The 15,407-nt window shown below is 41.1% G+C and overlaps 1 protein-coding gene across 1 annotated transcript in view; it reads left to right on the forward strand.

Moving 5' to 3' along the window:
- Nucleotides 1–4,025: 4,025 nt before the first annotated feature.
- erc2 (ELKS/RAB6-interacting/CAST family member 2) overlaps nt 4,026–15,407 on the forward strand; it is a 33,147-nt gene continuing 21,765 nt past the window's right edge. Inside the window, exons 1-4 of the mRNA XM_068315487.1 lie at nt 4,026–4,700; nt 12,544–12,567; nt 13,668–14,102; nt 14,392–14,466. Coding sequence (XP_068171588.1) covers nt 4,026–4,700; nt 12,544–12,567; nt 13,668–14,102; nt 14,392–14,466 — 1,209 coding nt within the window. The remainder of the gene's footprint in view (nt 4,701–12,543; nt 12,568–13,667; nt 14,103–14,391; nt 14,467–15,407) is intronic.

Here is a 15,407-nt window from a genome sequence, read left to right on the forward strand (position 1 = left end):
TTTTTTTTTTTTTTTTAAAAAGACCTTCTCGTCCGGTGGTCGTTTTATTGCATAGACACGGTAAGGTTCACCGACCTGAGAATAAGCGTTTTAAACCCGCGTTGAAAGGGTCGAGTAATGAATGCCGTATTTCAAAATAAAGGTTTTGGCTCGCTCCCTTACGGTGGCTCGGTCGTTATTAGAGTAATCGAGTACTCGATGCACACCAAAGCTGGAGCGATCGAGAATTTAGGCCCAATGATCTGTCAATTATCCGGCCGTGCTGCATCAAATGTAGGCTGAGTTCATGTCTAACACCGGGCAGCAGCAGCCATTAAAAGAGACCTATTTCAAAACAAAGGCATGTGTGTAATTAAGATACAACACACTCGAGGATGTTTCACATGCTCTTTTTTTTTTCCCCGAGCCTCAACCATTTCCATACAAGACTATCGTTGAATATTATTGGATGGACGGTTGGACAGGGCATTTGGAATAAGAGGTTTGTCTCTTCTCATCCAATCTACCTTTAAGTCCGTGGGAAGCTCGGGGAGGTGAAGTACTGTTGTAGAATACATGATGAGGAGGAAGATGCATGTGTTGCAATTGTTTAAGTGGCGTTACCCCGGTCGGGGTAGGTACTTCTCCTCTCATTAACACCTACTGTGTGTCATCGAACTGGCGTGAAGGTGGTTATTAGAGGCGCGTCCGTCTCCGACTCACCTGGACGCGCGCCGTGACCTGAAATCTCACTGTTAAAGATCTCTGATTTTTAAACCACTTGTCTTATTTGGTACAATTTTATCGACGTGCGAACAAAATGTCTACATTGTGGCTTTCAGATTGTCACCATAGTCCAACTGGAAGTCTTCCCGACCCCACAGACACTCACCATCGCCTGTGGTCACATCTTTGTCTCAGAACATCCATATCCACTCCACGTTTACGCGCCATTGCTCAGTGAATTGCCAGTGATCACATCTATAGCGGTCTATAGCCCTACTGGCACTTGCTATTAAGTTTTAATGTCCTTGTAACTGTAATCACTCAACTCATTTGACACAAAAAAAAGAGTAGAATTTTTCAACTGACTGTAAACAGCTTTATTCTGAAAATAAGCAATAATAAGCATCAAATCATCTCTCTTTTTCGTTGGAGGTGACTGTAGTGAGGGTTTGGTGGAGGATTTCAAATATCATGTAGTTGTTCCCCCTTGTGGTTTTCCAATGTTTCAGCAACAGTTATGATTGTTCTTCCTTGCCAAGCTGATGGTTGTGGTTTGGTGCCATGTTGATCTGTGTGGGTGATACAGATTAGGACATGGGAAAAGAATAATGGAAGGATGAGAATCCTATTTTTAATTTGGGGAAACAGGACTCTAAAATTAAATGATTTGCTTGTTTATAGACATAACATTTAAGGCTCCACACCCACCGTTTATTACTAACATACTGTATCATAAAAAGTGAGGTTTAGAGAACAAGTGAAGCGTTTATCTGAGAATGTAAGGAGTTTCTATTGTTGCGTATTAATTTCATCCCATGCTTGACATTAACTCCACCGCAGCTTTTTTCTGTTTGCCACTACTGCATTTCGAGATCAGGATCCATTCTTAATACTGTATCTTACAATGACGGGACATACCTGCAAAATTACTGGCACACCAGCTCTACAAATTTGACATACTGTCATTGAAAAACTAAAAGAGAAACTATAAAACACAAATTCACAAATACAGCTCCATGTCTGAAAAACAGTTGAAGTTGAAAGCCAACTGGAAAAAATGTCATTACGGGAGAAGACTAGCACCATTTTAAAGGTGTAGTTTTTTCAGGGAAGTTCCAGGACAATTTAAAGACAGTCACTGCCTTACAACATGTTAAACACAAAAAAACATTAGTGTAAAAGGAACAGTCAGACGCAGCAGATCTTAAACCACAGTGTGTCCTCAAACAAATGACCACTAAGTCAAATCATCCATTCTAAGCAGCAGTTTCACCAAAAAGAACAAACGTTTGGAGCCTCCGCAGATTACCCAACAGGTCAATTCTAATTTATCATGAGATGTTTTTGTTGTTTTGCCTGTACTTCCCTGAATGCTGTTTTCCTCCCACAGCATTTACCATCAGACTCCAGAGCTTTCTGTAGCAAGCTGACCACAGTAGATAGGACCTGCACTGTTGTTGGATATGTATGCATATTTACATTTTTAATTTGCCAATCTCTGAGGGAATAGCAAAAAATATGTTCCCTCTAGGCTTTAAACAAGCACTGCTTGATTTTAGTTTTTCAGCCACTGTTTATATGTGGTGTGTCCTCACGCTGTTTTCAGTGAGATAAGATGATAATGCCTGTTATCCAAAATCTTAAAGGAAACATCTTCACTTGTTCTCTTGTCATTTCATCTGTCCCTCAAAAAAAGAAGACAAGAAAAAAAATGTGCATGGCATTGGGACAGTTTGAAAAACAGAGAGCTCCCATGAAGCCAACAGACCATCATGTCACCTTTGCACTCCTGCGATACATAGCATGTCATTTGGTCATATTTTTTCCACATGTTGTAGAAACTTAAGCTCACAAAATTTTTTCTAAAACCATTTTCTTTATAATTACTCGTTTTAGTTTAGTCCTATAACAATGATGCTGCCATAATGCGTCATCAATAAATTCCATAATGAGACAAATATTTGAATTGTAATATAGCTGCTGCATGAAATGAAAGAACTGTTATTATACCTGTGAATTCAGTATTAAGGCTATCGTATCAGTTTCTCCTCATGCAGCAGATCCCATATACTTAAAGGTTTCCCATTTGTGATGTTTCAATAAAACTGTGGCTGGGAAAGTGCTTTTTATATTGTGAATGACATGGCACCATTCATTCATTCATCTTCTTCCAGAGGGAAAAATCCATCATTGCCTTCAGCCGCTTATCCGAATCACGGGTCAGGGGTTTACTGAAGCGTCTCCCGTCTAATATCGGATGAGAAGAGGGGTACACCCTGGACAAGTCGCTAGTTCATCGCAGGGGCAGACATATACAAACACCAAATTGTGCACACACACCTACGGATAATTTACAGCAGCCAGTTCATGCAAACTGAATATTTTTGGTGGTGGGAGGAGCAGAGAACTCACGCCAACACAGGGAGAACGCGGGACCTTCTTGCTGTGAGGCAACGGTACTACCAACTCCACCATTGTGCTACCTGACATGACATCAAATTATTATCAAATCAATGCATCGATTATCTATTTTAATTTGCACATTTTACGTGTGGATGAGACAGTACAATAGGAAAGAGGATGATTTTGTTTCACGTACCGTTTGCCTGATTTGCATCGTCATTCATCATAGTAGCTCTGGTTAAGGTGATCATGATTCACTGACCTTTACAATTGGTGTCTGTAATTACTTAGAGTTGATGGTGCTGCATTGAAGGTGAATTAATGACTTGTTTATATATAATATGTATAAATTTATGTGGGTGTATGTGTGTATCTCTCTCTTTCTCTCGCTATCTCTCTCAGACAGCTGTGATATAATATACTGTGTGGTCCTGTGCTTGAATTACTGTACTGCCCACTGTGAGTGTATTAGTAGAATTAATGTGATGCAGATAAACATTAACTAGCTGGGGATCCAGAATGTTTCTGGAAAATTCCTGTGGGCCCTTAGAAATTAGAGCCACATAAAATGTGACAGTTTGCTGCTGATGCTGAGGAACACTGTCTTTAAGCTAACTGCATCTGTAGTACTTTGTAGGCCAAATCTGTTTGCCTCAACTCGCTCAGCTTCTGAGGGAAAAGCAGCATGGGTTTTATGAATGCATTTCTGTTTTTGCCTTTAATCTGACACACAAAAAAACCCCTGTGCTTAATCTAACAGTTCCTTCTCCTTTTGTTCATCAGATCAGACACTGATGTTCTCCACCCATTAAGACACAAATACACCGCCGATGTGTGGTTCAGAGAGTCACAGCAGCCTTTGTTCAGCCTGCTCCTGTTGAGGACCCTCTGGTGGTTACCCCACCGACTTACAGGACATGTACAGCAGTGCCAGAGCTGTAGGCCATATAGAGAGCAGCCCCGCACGATCCCCGCGCCTGCCAAGGTCTCCCAGACTGGGCCATCGGCGGGCCAATAGCGGGAGTGGGGGTGGTGCGGGGGGCAAGACACTCTCCATGGAGAACATCCAGTCCCTCAATGCTGCCTATGCTACTTCGGGGCCCATGTACCTGAGCGACCATGAGGGGGTGGGCTCCACTGCTACTTACCCAAAAGGCACAATGACTCTGGGTCGCGCTACCAACCGGGCCATGTATGGAGGCCGCGTCACCGCCATGGGCAGCAGTCCCAACATCGCTTCTGTGGGGCTACCTCACCACGCTGACCTCCTGTCTTATAGCGACCTGGGATCCCTCTCCATGCTGCACCACCATCACCACCAGGGGGTGCCCTCTGCCCTGCTGAGGCAGGCGGTTCGGAGCAGTGGGGGGGAGCTGTTGGAGATGCAGGCCCAGCTCAGGGATATGCAGAGGGAGAACGAGCTGCTGCGCAGAGAGCTTGACCTGAAGGACAGTAAGTTGGGATCTTCCACCAACAGCATCAAGAGCTTCTGGAGTCCTGAGCTGAAGAAGGAGAGGATCATGAGAAAAGAGGAGGTGGCCCGCACGTCAATCCTGAAAGAGCAGATGAGAGTCACTCATGAGGAGAACCAGGTTAGACCAGCCTTCTCTGCTTTCATAGTCTCATTGCTGCAGTGATTTTCAGTTCCTAGTCCCTTGGCTTTCACTTTTCTCTTTTGATTTGTGCATCTCTGCTTTCGCCATTTGCTTCTCTGCAATACTGCGACGTGCACTGTCACCATCCAAGAATTGACAGAGATATTGAAATCAGTTTTTTCAATACAACTTGGAAACCTTTGTGAAAAGAAAAACATGAAAATGAAATGAAAATTTAACTCATGGTACTCTGATACAGAATCGATATGAAAAGGTTCGATCTTTTCGACTGAAAAAATGTTGTTCTGTTTGTTTAGTGACACCAACAGGTGAATTGTAACTGCATAAACAGAGTTTATTTCCCAATGATGTCATCACATTGATCTAAGAGTAAGACAGGTCCAAAGGTTTTTTGTTTTTTTTGCTCTCTTTAATGTGGGGGCGTAGCTGTGGCCCAGTTAAATCAGTCACTGACAAGACCAGGCATAAGGTTCAGAGACGAACGTCGAGGAGACTTAAACAATCTCCATCTTACTTTTTCTCTCTCCTCCCTCTTCCCCTTTCTTTCAATGATTTAATCTGACTTTGATCATCACTCACTGTCATTACTGACCATTACTATCTGAAGGTATTAACACACAATAGAAACCATGTAGAAAATGCAGAAAAAAAAATTGATGTTAAATTCTTCTGTTTTACTCTCGAACCTGAACAACTTTCAATAGTCTTAAGAAAAATCGTTTGAACGATAGAAATAAGTTATTTCGAAAATCAAACATTATATAGAGAAATGTGTTTCTGCAATTTGGATTATTTTCAGATCGTTCTCTGTCTGTCCCTACCATTAGGATATATGACTGACCTGTAGTCAGACAGAAAGTTTAGAATAAAACCAAGTGTCTAGTTTGATGTACCAGGATCAGATCGCACTGAGATAGATTTAGAATTAGGACAGCTTGATGGAGCTCTCCAGCATTTCTTTTTCTTTCTGAAGCAAGCTGTGTCATGATGCAGCTAATTTCACGAGACCTCAAGCAACATAAGAGCTGAATTCTGCCAGCTGCTTGTGGTCTTTGTGCCAGTCTGTCAGCATTTCTGCCTGTTTGATTGAGTGATGATGTCAGACACAGAACAACAAGTCAGTCTATCGTTGCTCTCGGCGACAGACACCGTCACTCCCCCCTTCAAGGTCAGAGTACTATTATTGCCACCCTTAAGGACCTGATTATGTTTGCCTTCGGGATGAACTGTCCCCTTAAAAATGTTTTTTGACTTTACTGACTTGAATGAAGTTAAGACAGTTTTACTATTATTATCCCTCCAGCAGTGTAGCTGAAAGAAACCTGAGCTCTTTGCCTCACAATTAGATGCCATTTCATCAGCAAGTCATCCCCAGAGGGCAGCCAGAGGTACCTCCATTGTTTTATATCTGTATGATTCATAAATATGTGCACGGACATATCTTGAGAAGAGAAGATTCCTGTTCAAGCTAAGCCTGCGGCACCTCCAACAAGGCCCAGGGCATCACGCACACCTTATGTTCAGTGCTTTTGAATTCTTGTATACATTTTTAGCCTAGCTTCATAATGCACGAGCTGAAAGAATCCGCCTGTCAGAATATGAAAGCTGAACAGTGTGGGCTGTCAGGCCTTTGTGCTCCTTACAAAGAAAGGTCTTTTTGTCCCCAGCCTTGTCCATCAGCGTTCACACCGACACTGCACTGAATCATGTTTATAACCTTCCTGGTGGTATTCATTAATGAAGTATGCAAGTTAATCTAAAGCATATGTGCCTTGTTACTATAATTGGTCTTTTCTCCCTTGATTTATGTGAGGTGTGCTTACATAAGTGTGTGCTTATGGTGGGATGGCTGTCGAGGCTGACTGACGAGCCTCACTAATAATGGAGTTATTTCAGGCCAATCGTTACATCTGTGTTGTAGCACCGTTTGGAGCTGCATCAGGAGCCTCGGGCCTCTATTAGCTCCAACGAATGCCACAAATTGTTTACTTTGTGAACAACAAATGTGATTTTTTTTTTTTTATGAGAAGAAAACTATTCATGCGTTAGTTGATCTTTCATCTGTTTTGCTGAGCACTGACTTCACCGTGAGCCACTAATGAAATACCAGCTGTAGCCTGCAGAGCTTCAATCAAGGCAGTCACTGGACATGACTAAATTAACCAAAGTCTGTTTTGTGTGGTGCTTTTCTAATGTCGCATGCAACTGGCTGTGGCTGTTAAAATGCTGAAACATTTGAATTGTTGTGTAATATTTAGTTGCGATAAAGCTGGATGAGTGCCGCTGGAGGGAAGCAAGTGAGTTAGAGCGTACTATATCTGACTGAGTCATGACCACCGCTGCTCAGCCACCCAGTCAGCCACCATCAATACAATCCCCAAAATGGACGCCAAGCTTCCCATATGACACTTTTTTTTTTTTGGACTGAGGATGGATACTGAGCCTGAGACAGCAGGACTGTATCCTTTACTTTTGACTTGTCACAGGGGACATGAAAATGTGAAGGTGAAACAATAATGAGATTGTTGTCTCCCAGCAAAGGGTCGGAGGCTGGTTATATTTGAGCATAGTGTAAATAAATGTTGTCTGCATGTTGTGTGAGAGACATCCAGTCACATTCATTTGCACATGTGATACAGCAGATGTGAACAGAACACAGTGTGCATTAACAGAGTAATTATTATCTAGCTTCACATGGTGGTCAACGAGTTTGCAGTTGTCATTTATGAGAAGTAAGAATTTATGTTTTTGGAAGTGTTAAGACAGAATGTGGTTTGTTGTAGTTAGAATACATCAGGAGAACAGTAAAGGGACCACGCGTGCCTCCTGAGGTAACCTCCACTGCATTTCAGGAAGATGAGATGAAATGCCGAGAAGCAGGAAATGTTACTGAGTGCCAGGTTGATAGCATTAAAGAGGGAGTGTGTTGCGATCTACTTGTTAATGATTAAATATTAACACACATAAGTATTCCAGTTTGCTGCTTTGTGACACAGTTATGATTTTGTGAAACACATTGTATATTTTTACTGAAAAGTTTATGTGCAAGGAGTTGTTATTTGTTATTTATGTTCAGCTCAACAATCAAGGGAGAATACTTGCTTAATGTTTTTAGTGATATTCGTTTAACGCCTTTTGCTCTGCAGTTGTACAAAAGTACTTCTATGATGTTGACTAAACAGTGACACATACAAACACACAGACCATTTTTCTGATTGTGTGACTGAGTTGTAATTTTTTTGTCATACACTTTTTATGTCACCATGTTAAAGCTCTTTTTCACGTGATGCTGATGTCTAAATCTTCTTTGTTAACCTGTTTATCCTGTACCTGTGTGTCTTGGCTGCTATCTAGCGGCAAACTTATGCAGGAGCTCATTCAGTATCGTGGCTGTTGCAGCTGCATCTATGATCTGGAGCTCCGCGTGCCTCCCTGGTTCCAGCTTTGGGATTCCCTTTGAATTTTTATAAACTCAAATAAGAAACAATAATTCTCAAACCAAAGGCTGTTTACCACAAAATCCATTTATAGTCAGTGCTTTAGATGAATAATTTTACTTGAAAGGCATTGCAGCAGATGGAGCTCACTCTTTTTATTTTATATTGCTGGCTTATACAGTATTTACTGCTTGCTCTGTTAGACTAGCTACAAAATCGAACTGAAATTACAAATCTGCCTCACCATTACCAAGCCGCTGTGTATGATTGAGTGTTTTTCATCAGTTCGTAGCCATCAGTAAGTCACACAGATGTCTGTGTGCTATAAATGTAAATATAAATCAAATATCCTGTATGGGGCAGCATGTTAAAGAAGGTCCCAGGTTCAATTCCTCCTGTGCAGTGTTTGTATGTTCTCCCTGTGTCTGTGGGTCTCTCCCAGTTCTCCGGCTTCCTCATACCTCCAATAACACACAGCTTGTAGGTGAATCTATCACTTCAAATTGTTAGTGGGAGTGAGTGTGAGCACGAGTGGTTGTTTGTCTTTCATGTGACCCCACAATGAGCTGGCGTCTCATCCTAGATGTACCCCACCTCTCGCCCCAGCGCACTACACTGCACTCATTTGTCTTAACTATACACCTGTAACATCCTGCTTGGGACTTCATTACCTACAATGTAGATCAGTTTGCTTCATACCCTCAGTTGCTACTGATCCCAGTAGTAACTGAGGTAGCCTAAATCCACTAGCCACAAACAGAGGTGAAGAGCTATAGCGATCTCACTAACAACCTCACTCTCACGCATACATTTTCTATAAACAAGTAATCTTCAGCCCCAAATGTGTGTGACTCACGGGACATGAGGCATTAGTCATCCTTGGAGAGTGCCATGTTGTGCAGAGGTGGATCTTGGCTCCAGGAAACAGATGAATAAGTCTTGAGGCAGATCCTTTTATAGAAGAGAGATAATTCATTTTCTTTTGCCAATCATAATAAAACTAATAATAGAAAATTTATGATGTTCCCCCATTATGCACATTTATGTTGGGATCTGTATGATAATCTGGATGTGAGAGGCTTAAATATATTTGGATGAAGATGCACAGTGGAGGAAGTTTTCCTTATGTAGAATGCCATTCCTGTCCACTCTTTCCACTCAGATTCGTTGAGATGAATAGATACCCCAACATCACTGTGGGTGTAATTTTATGTCAGCCATCACCCTCTACAACACAGAGATTATGACTGTAGGAAGCAGCTGGCTGTACTGACTCAGCAATTTCGAGCCATCGTCTGTTAGATACTAACACCGACTGACTCAACACAACACATATGTGGTATACAGTATCATAGATACACAGCTTGTACCGGATAAGAGCTTCTGCCACCTGGTAAAAGAGCTGAATGTTACCAATATCAGGCTGCGTGAGAAACATTTAAATACCTGAATACACAGTTTTGATTAAATTAAGAAATTGGTTTGAGGTTTGTGTGTGTATATGTGTGTGTGTGTGTGTGTGTGTGTGTGTGTGTGTGTGTGTGTGTGTGTGTGTGTGTGTGTGTGTGTGTGTGTGTGTGTGTGTGTGTGTGTGTGTGTGTGTGTGTGTGTGTGAGAGAGAGAGAGAGAGAGAAAGAGAGAGAGATGATTTTTGATTCTTAACATCACGTTTATTCATGAAAGTCAAATTGCAAAATGATCAGCTGACATAAAATCCAAAAGAGATTCATGGTAAGAAGATTTTCAATAATACTGTTGGTTTTCTGAACAAAGAAACACCTAACCTTTTTAACATTTTCATTTTGCAGTTTAAGACAAATAATTTCTGTTCCTGGGTGGATTCCAATTCCAATCACTACAGACGTTAATTTCTCCCCAAAAGAGGTGTCATAATTGTGATTGTCTTGAATGTTAATCCAGTGCCCTCATCAGGTCAGAATTTTGATCATTCTCTTCATTTATGACCAAAATATTTACAAATTACAGACTTTCTCACCATCCTTAGCTTTATTGTTTTTTAAATCTCAATGTGAAACTATTTGCGTACAAACATGAAGAATCAAGACTGAGAAAGATTAAATATTCTAACTGCCAAATGTTATCATGTTAGCATTCTGTGTTACGGTGCCACTCACTGAGCTACTAGTTTGTTGGTACTTACAGTTTTTACCGTGTGAACTAACATAATTTAGTGGACCATGAATTAAAGTAAAACTTACAACATGCTTTGTTCCTTTTGTGGCTCAGATATTGCTAGTAACAATTCAAGATTTGGTTTGGAGTGGGAAAAAATTCATGTCCGGTATGCTTTTAGGTCCTGGAGGCTTTGTGTTTCTGCACAGAAGGATTTCTGACAGGCAGTAGCCATGACAGCCCCAGGTGTCAGCAGCAGCTCCCCCAGGTGTCAAAGCGCGGCAGCTCAAAACCCCTTCCTGTCTCTGACAAGCCTAATTTTCAGGAAACACGATGTTGTTCACCACAATGTCAGTAACTGCTGAGTCATGGCTGACTCACAAAGAAACAGAACAGTTTTGCTATAGATGTTGGAATGAAATGGGAGGAATGGAGTGGTAGCCATTTTAACCCACTGTGCAATTATGCAAATGGAATCATTGGACCACCTCCTGCAGTTTAATTTCAAGAAGGCACTTATTGATCAAGGCAGAGAGTACGAAGAGACTCGGATGATGAAGGGAGAGGGAGAAGTGTCACGTGAGATTAGGTTGAGAACAGTACAGTCTGAGTATTACTTAGTGCTGTATTAAATGGATTTAGTACAGGCAGCACAGCAGCGGTTCAATATCTGTAGGGACATACTATCTATAAAATCATGGCACAGGAAGGAGGTTAATCGTTTTTTTTTATTAGTTGAGCCCAATTACAGCCATAATTAAAAGCATTCATCTATCACTGGGAGGATACATTTTCCGGGCTTCCTGTACGAGCACAGCACATCGTTATTTCACTGAATATTACTACATGTGTCAGGAAAATAACTTGCATTGAAACTTGTCGTTTAAAAAAATAGCAGTCTTAAGGTTTGAACTGTGTCAGCTCCAAGTTGCACCAGTTTGCACAGGTTTGAGAAGTGTGTGGCCTCCCGTGGTTGACTTAGATTACCGTGACTCACACTAAGGAGTGTGATTGGCACAAACTGTTCACAGAGCAGCAGTCTGTTAGTCTGTAAAGTGAATTCAAACACTGCCCTCTGGTGGAGAACAGAGTCCATCCTGTCTGTGACGGCTGAGATGATTTATTCATTTGTTTTCTTACCCATTAAAATCTGTGGGAACATGAATACTAAGTTATAGTCAGCCAAAACAAAAAAGGTCTGACCTGATGTTGGGTAAAGGTAGGTTGAACAATCTGGTCATTCTGGGGGTAATCCAGATTATCAGATGGATTCTTGGATATTTAAAGAATTCTTCACATCTTCACATTTGCTGAAGAAAAGCAGTGTGTGTGTGTGTGTGTGTGTGTGGATGTGTCCATGTGTCTATGTGTTTATATATGTATACAGTATTGCCTTGAGTTACAAACTGCTCGATTTATGAGTTATTTGAGATAGAAACTGTCCTGCTGTCCATACTTTTGTTCCACTTCACCACTAGCCTGCGATGGATACATCAGCTGAGAGCGGATCTCGTTCTCGTCTGTGGAATGAAGACGTAGCTCGTGTGTGCTTGTGACTTTTGCATTTTATTTTCATAATTTACCATTGTACTTAACTTATATATAATTTCATGTACATGTAAGTATGCATGTCTATTGGTTGGTGAAAATTGATTTTATTTTTTTCATAAATTAGGAGGTTTGGGGATTTTTTGCTGGAAAAGTTAAAAATGATTGTAGTTATTTTAAATGGAGAAAAATTTGTTTGATTTGTAAGTTGTTTGATTTATGAGCCCAGTCACGGAATGAATTAAGCTTGTATCTCGAGGTACTACTCATATTTGATATTTGGTATTGCTATTAATCACATTTAAGCGCTCCCACATGTCACACTCTAATTTAGACTGACGGGTTCACCTGTATCATTTTTCTGGTGGTGGGGGAAGCCGGACAGAACTGCACAAGAACTTAGTCAATAATACTGTGAATAAGTATATACAGTATATATATATCAACAAAAGATTGTGCCAATTTATAGCCAATTTAAGCTTCATACCCTTCTCTTTCCAGAAAGGTCATTTTCACGTCACATTTTTGTCTGTAGGCTTATTGTCAGTATGATATGAAGATGTTTAGACGCTGAACAGACTGAGGGTGTCTCTCCTTTTGATCTCTAGCTGGTTTGCATATCATCCATCTCTGTTGCATCATATGCAGACACTTCTTTACCATACATTTGTTTTTCTGTTCATTCTGCCCATGTACTGCAGCTGCTGGATGCCAGGAGAACTAAGGTTTGTCCCTATGTTTGCAACACATGTTGTGTGCACAACATAGAGTCACCTGTGTGCCGTGTATTTTCTGACACCTGGCTATCCCTGTTCACCATCACAACCTCCTCTTCTATGAACCTCCGAAAAGGAAGTGAATTATTGTCAACTGCCTTCCTTTTCCTGTGAACCCCCATATGTTTTCCTTGAATCACTGTTTAACTGTGAAGACTGATCAGTTTGTTCAGTTGTGACTTTTTTTTAATCCAAGAATCTGTTTCCCTTCCTTAAAGTCCTGATGGGGCCATTTTCTGGGCACAGATTGATTTATCTCTGGAGAGTCCTGCTGAAAGAAAGATTGGAAAGACCAGGTTTTAATCTGTGACAGAAACTTGGCCCTGAACCTAAAACCTCAAAAGACACAATTTTGTGTGTTTTCACTGAGGATGCACAAAACTTAACTGACAAGCATGCCTTTATATAATGTACTACTGGGACCAAACCAGTATTCACTGGTGGACATTAAGCACCTCATTTTAAGATTTACAAGACTACTAGCTTTGCTTTTCTTACATGATGTTCAATCGATGCTGAACCCTTTTCATTATAACTGAATTCCACCTCTGAGGTTTGTATTCAGGCCTTTTAGTGTCAGAAAGAAACACTTCTGCTGCGCTGCAGAGATTCATTAGAGCGGTCTTCTGCTTTGTTAAGTTAACAAACCACATTGATTGTGCTCACATGTCTAAAAGCGAAAGCAACCTTTCATAGCAGACTAACAAACAAGTATGACAGCTGTGGTTTATATTAAGCCTCAGTGTTTAGAAACAAGTCATTCCAAATGGCTCAAGTCTGATTCTTGTTATAGACTAAAGACAAATCTAATCTTTTATACTTCCCCTTAAATAAGTCACTTTGTATACTAGCAGTATGAAAATGTACTGGTATACTGGCAGTTTCAAAATGTAGGTAAGTGATATGTTTGATTAGTGTTTTTCCACAGAACCCTGTAAGATAAAATCACTCCACAATTGGAACTTTATCTGGAAAAGATCTGCCTTCAATTTTTCCTTTATTCACTTAAATTATTGTGTAACCGCATGTTTTTGTCTGATCGTCATCAGCATCTCCAGATGACCATTCAAGCTCTGCAGGATGAATTGCGCACACAACGTGACCTGAACCACCTGCTACAACAGGAGAGTGGTAATCGATCGGCGTCGGATCACTTCACCACCATCGAGCTGACGGAGGAGAACTTCCGTCGACTGCAGGCTGAGCATGACAGGCAGGCCAAGGAGCTCTTCCTGCTGAGAAAGACCCTGGAGGAGATGGAGCTGAGGATCGAGACCCAGAAACAAACTCTGGGTGCCAGAGACGAGTCCATCAAAAAGTTGCTGGAGATGCTGCAGAGCAAAGGGCTGCCCCCCGGTCCAGGCAGGGCGTCGGAGGAGGAGGAGCAGGAACGAGCCCGACGCATCGCTGAGGCAGAAGCCCAGCTTGGTCACCTGGAGGTCATTCTAGATCAGAAGGAGAAGGAGAACATTCATCTGAGAGAGGTATCCGGTGAAACCAGCATGTTGGTATTGTTATAATTAATAGGCCTCTATAAACGACTTAGCATTGACTGTTTATGACTTTGACACTAGAGGGCAGAGCTGAGTGTGGCATAATCAATATGATCAATTCTGCTGTATGCAGTATGTTGTAGCATATTGATTTTGTGATATATGACCTGCAGATCACTTACATGGACCAAATTATATTTACAGACTTTGTGTACATTTTTTTATAATCCTAGATGTTTTCAAGATGCTAGTGTTTCAGTGTTGGTATTTTTTGTTAAAGGAGTTGCACAGAAGAAATCAGCTACATCAGGATCCAAGCAAAACCAAGGCTCTGCAGACAATCATTGAGATGAAGGTAAGACCCTGATTTACAAGAGGCAGTGTGACAGTAGAAATAACAAACAAAACTACAAAAAAAAAACCCCTATTGTTTTGACTTAATAATCACAGAGGTCATTAAACGCTTCATGTCGTGAAGGGCTAATTACACTTTATTATTCCTCTGTGTTCAGTACAGCGATGACGGCATTATATGTTGATGTTGTCCATCTGTCCATTCAGTTCTGAATGTTGACTTCTCAGGTTGAACTCAAGGATCAACTTGATTTGGTCATAAAAATATTGTGGATATGTGAGAGAAATCCTCTGGATTTCTACAGATGTGACACATTGAAAGTGATTTATTGTCTAGATCAGGGGTCTCTAAACTTTTTCCTGTAAAGGCCATATAACTTTTGCCTTCTCTGATGGGGGTCTGGGGTCAGTTTGTAACAGAAAAACTGTGACAAACATTTATTATCTTCCAGAACCAAATATTAATAACCTTTCCAGTTATTATGCCATTTGGGATCGCGGCATAGAAGTAAATGAGACTGTCAGGCTTAAATGCATCTTTCAGAACATCACATTTCTGTAACTCAGCCAACTCAGAATGATAAGTAAGCTGGGCTTTATCGATGTCGGCTACAGAGGGGTTCTGGAAAAGACAGACTTCTTGCATTAGCAATTAGTTCATGGACTCTCACACTGAACTCCGCTTTCAGCGTACTTCCACACACCTTTCAGCTGGGAACAGGACCACTGGGTTCTCTGCAGACAGTTTTGGGTAGCAAGAAGATGTTTCAGTAGTTTCACCTCAAATGCTTTTATGTGGGAATACAGGTCGCAAATAAGTTTCCCCTGGCTTTGCATAGTTTGGGGACCTCTGGTCTAGATTCTTCTTTCTTCACGTGTGTCTCCCACAGTTGAATCAATTTCTGTCACCACATGTGTTGAAAAGGACAACTGTAACATCAG

The sequence above is a fragment of the Antennarius striatus genome, chromosome 5 (assembly GCF_040054535.1).
Source record: "Antennarius striatus isolate MH-2024 chromosome 5, ASM4005453v1, whole genome shotgun sequence".
In the NCBI taxonomy this organism is placed as follows: domain Eukaryota; kingdom Metazoa; phylum Chordata; class Actinopteri; order Lophiiformes; family Antennariidae; genus Antennarius; species Antennarius striatus.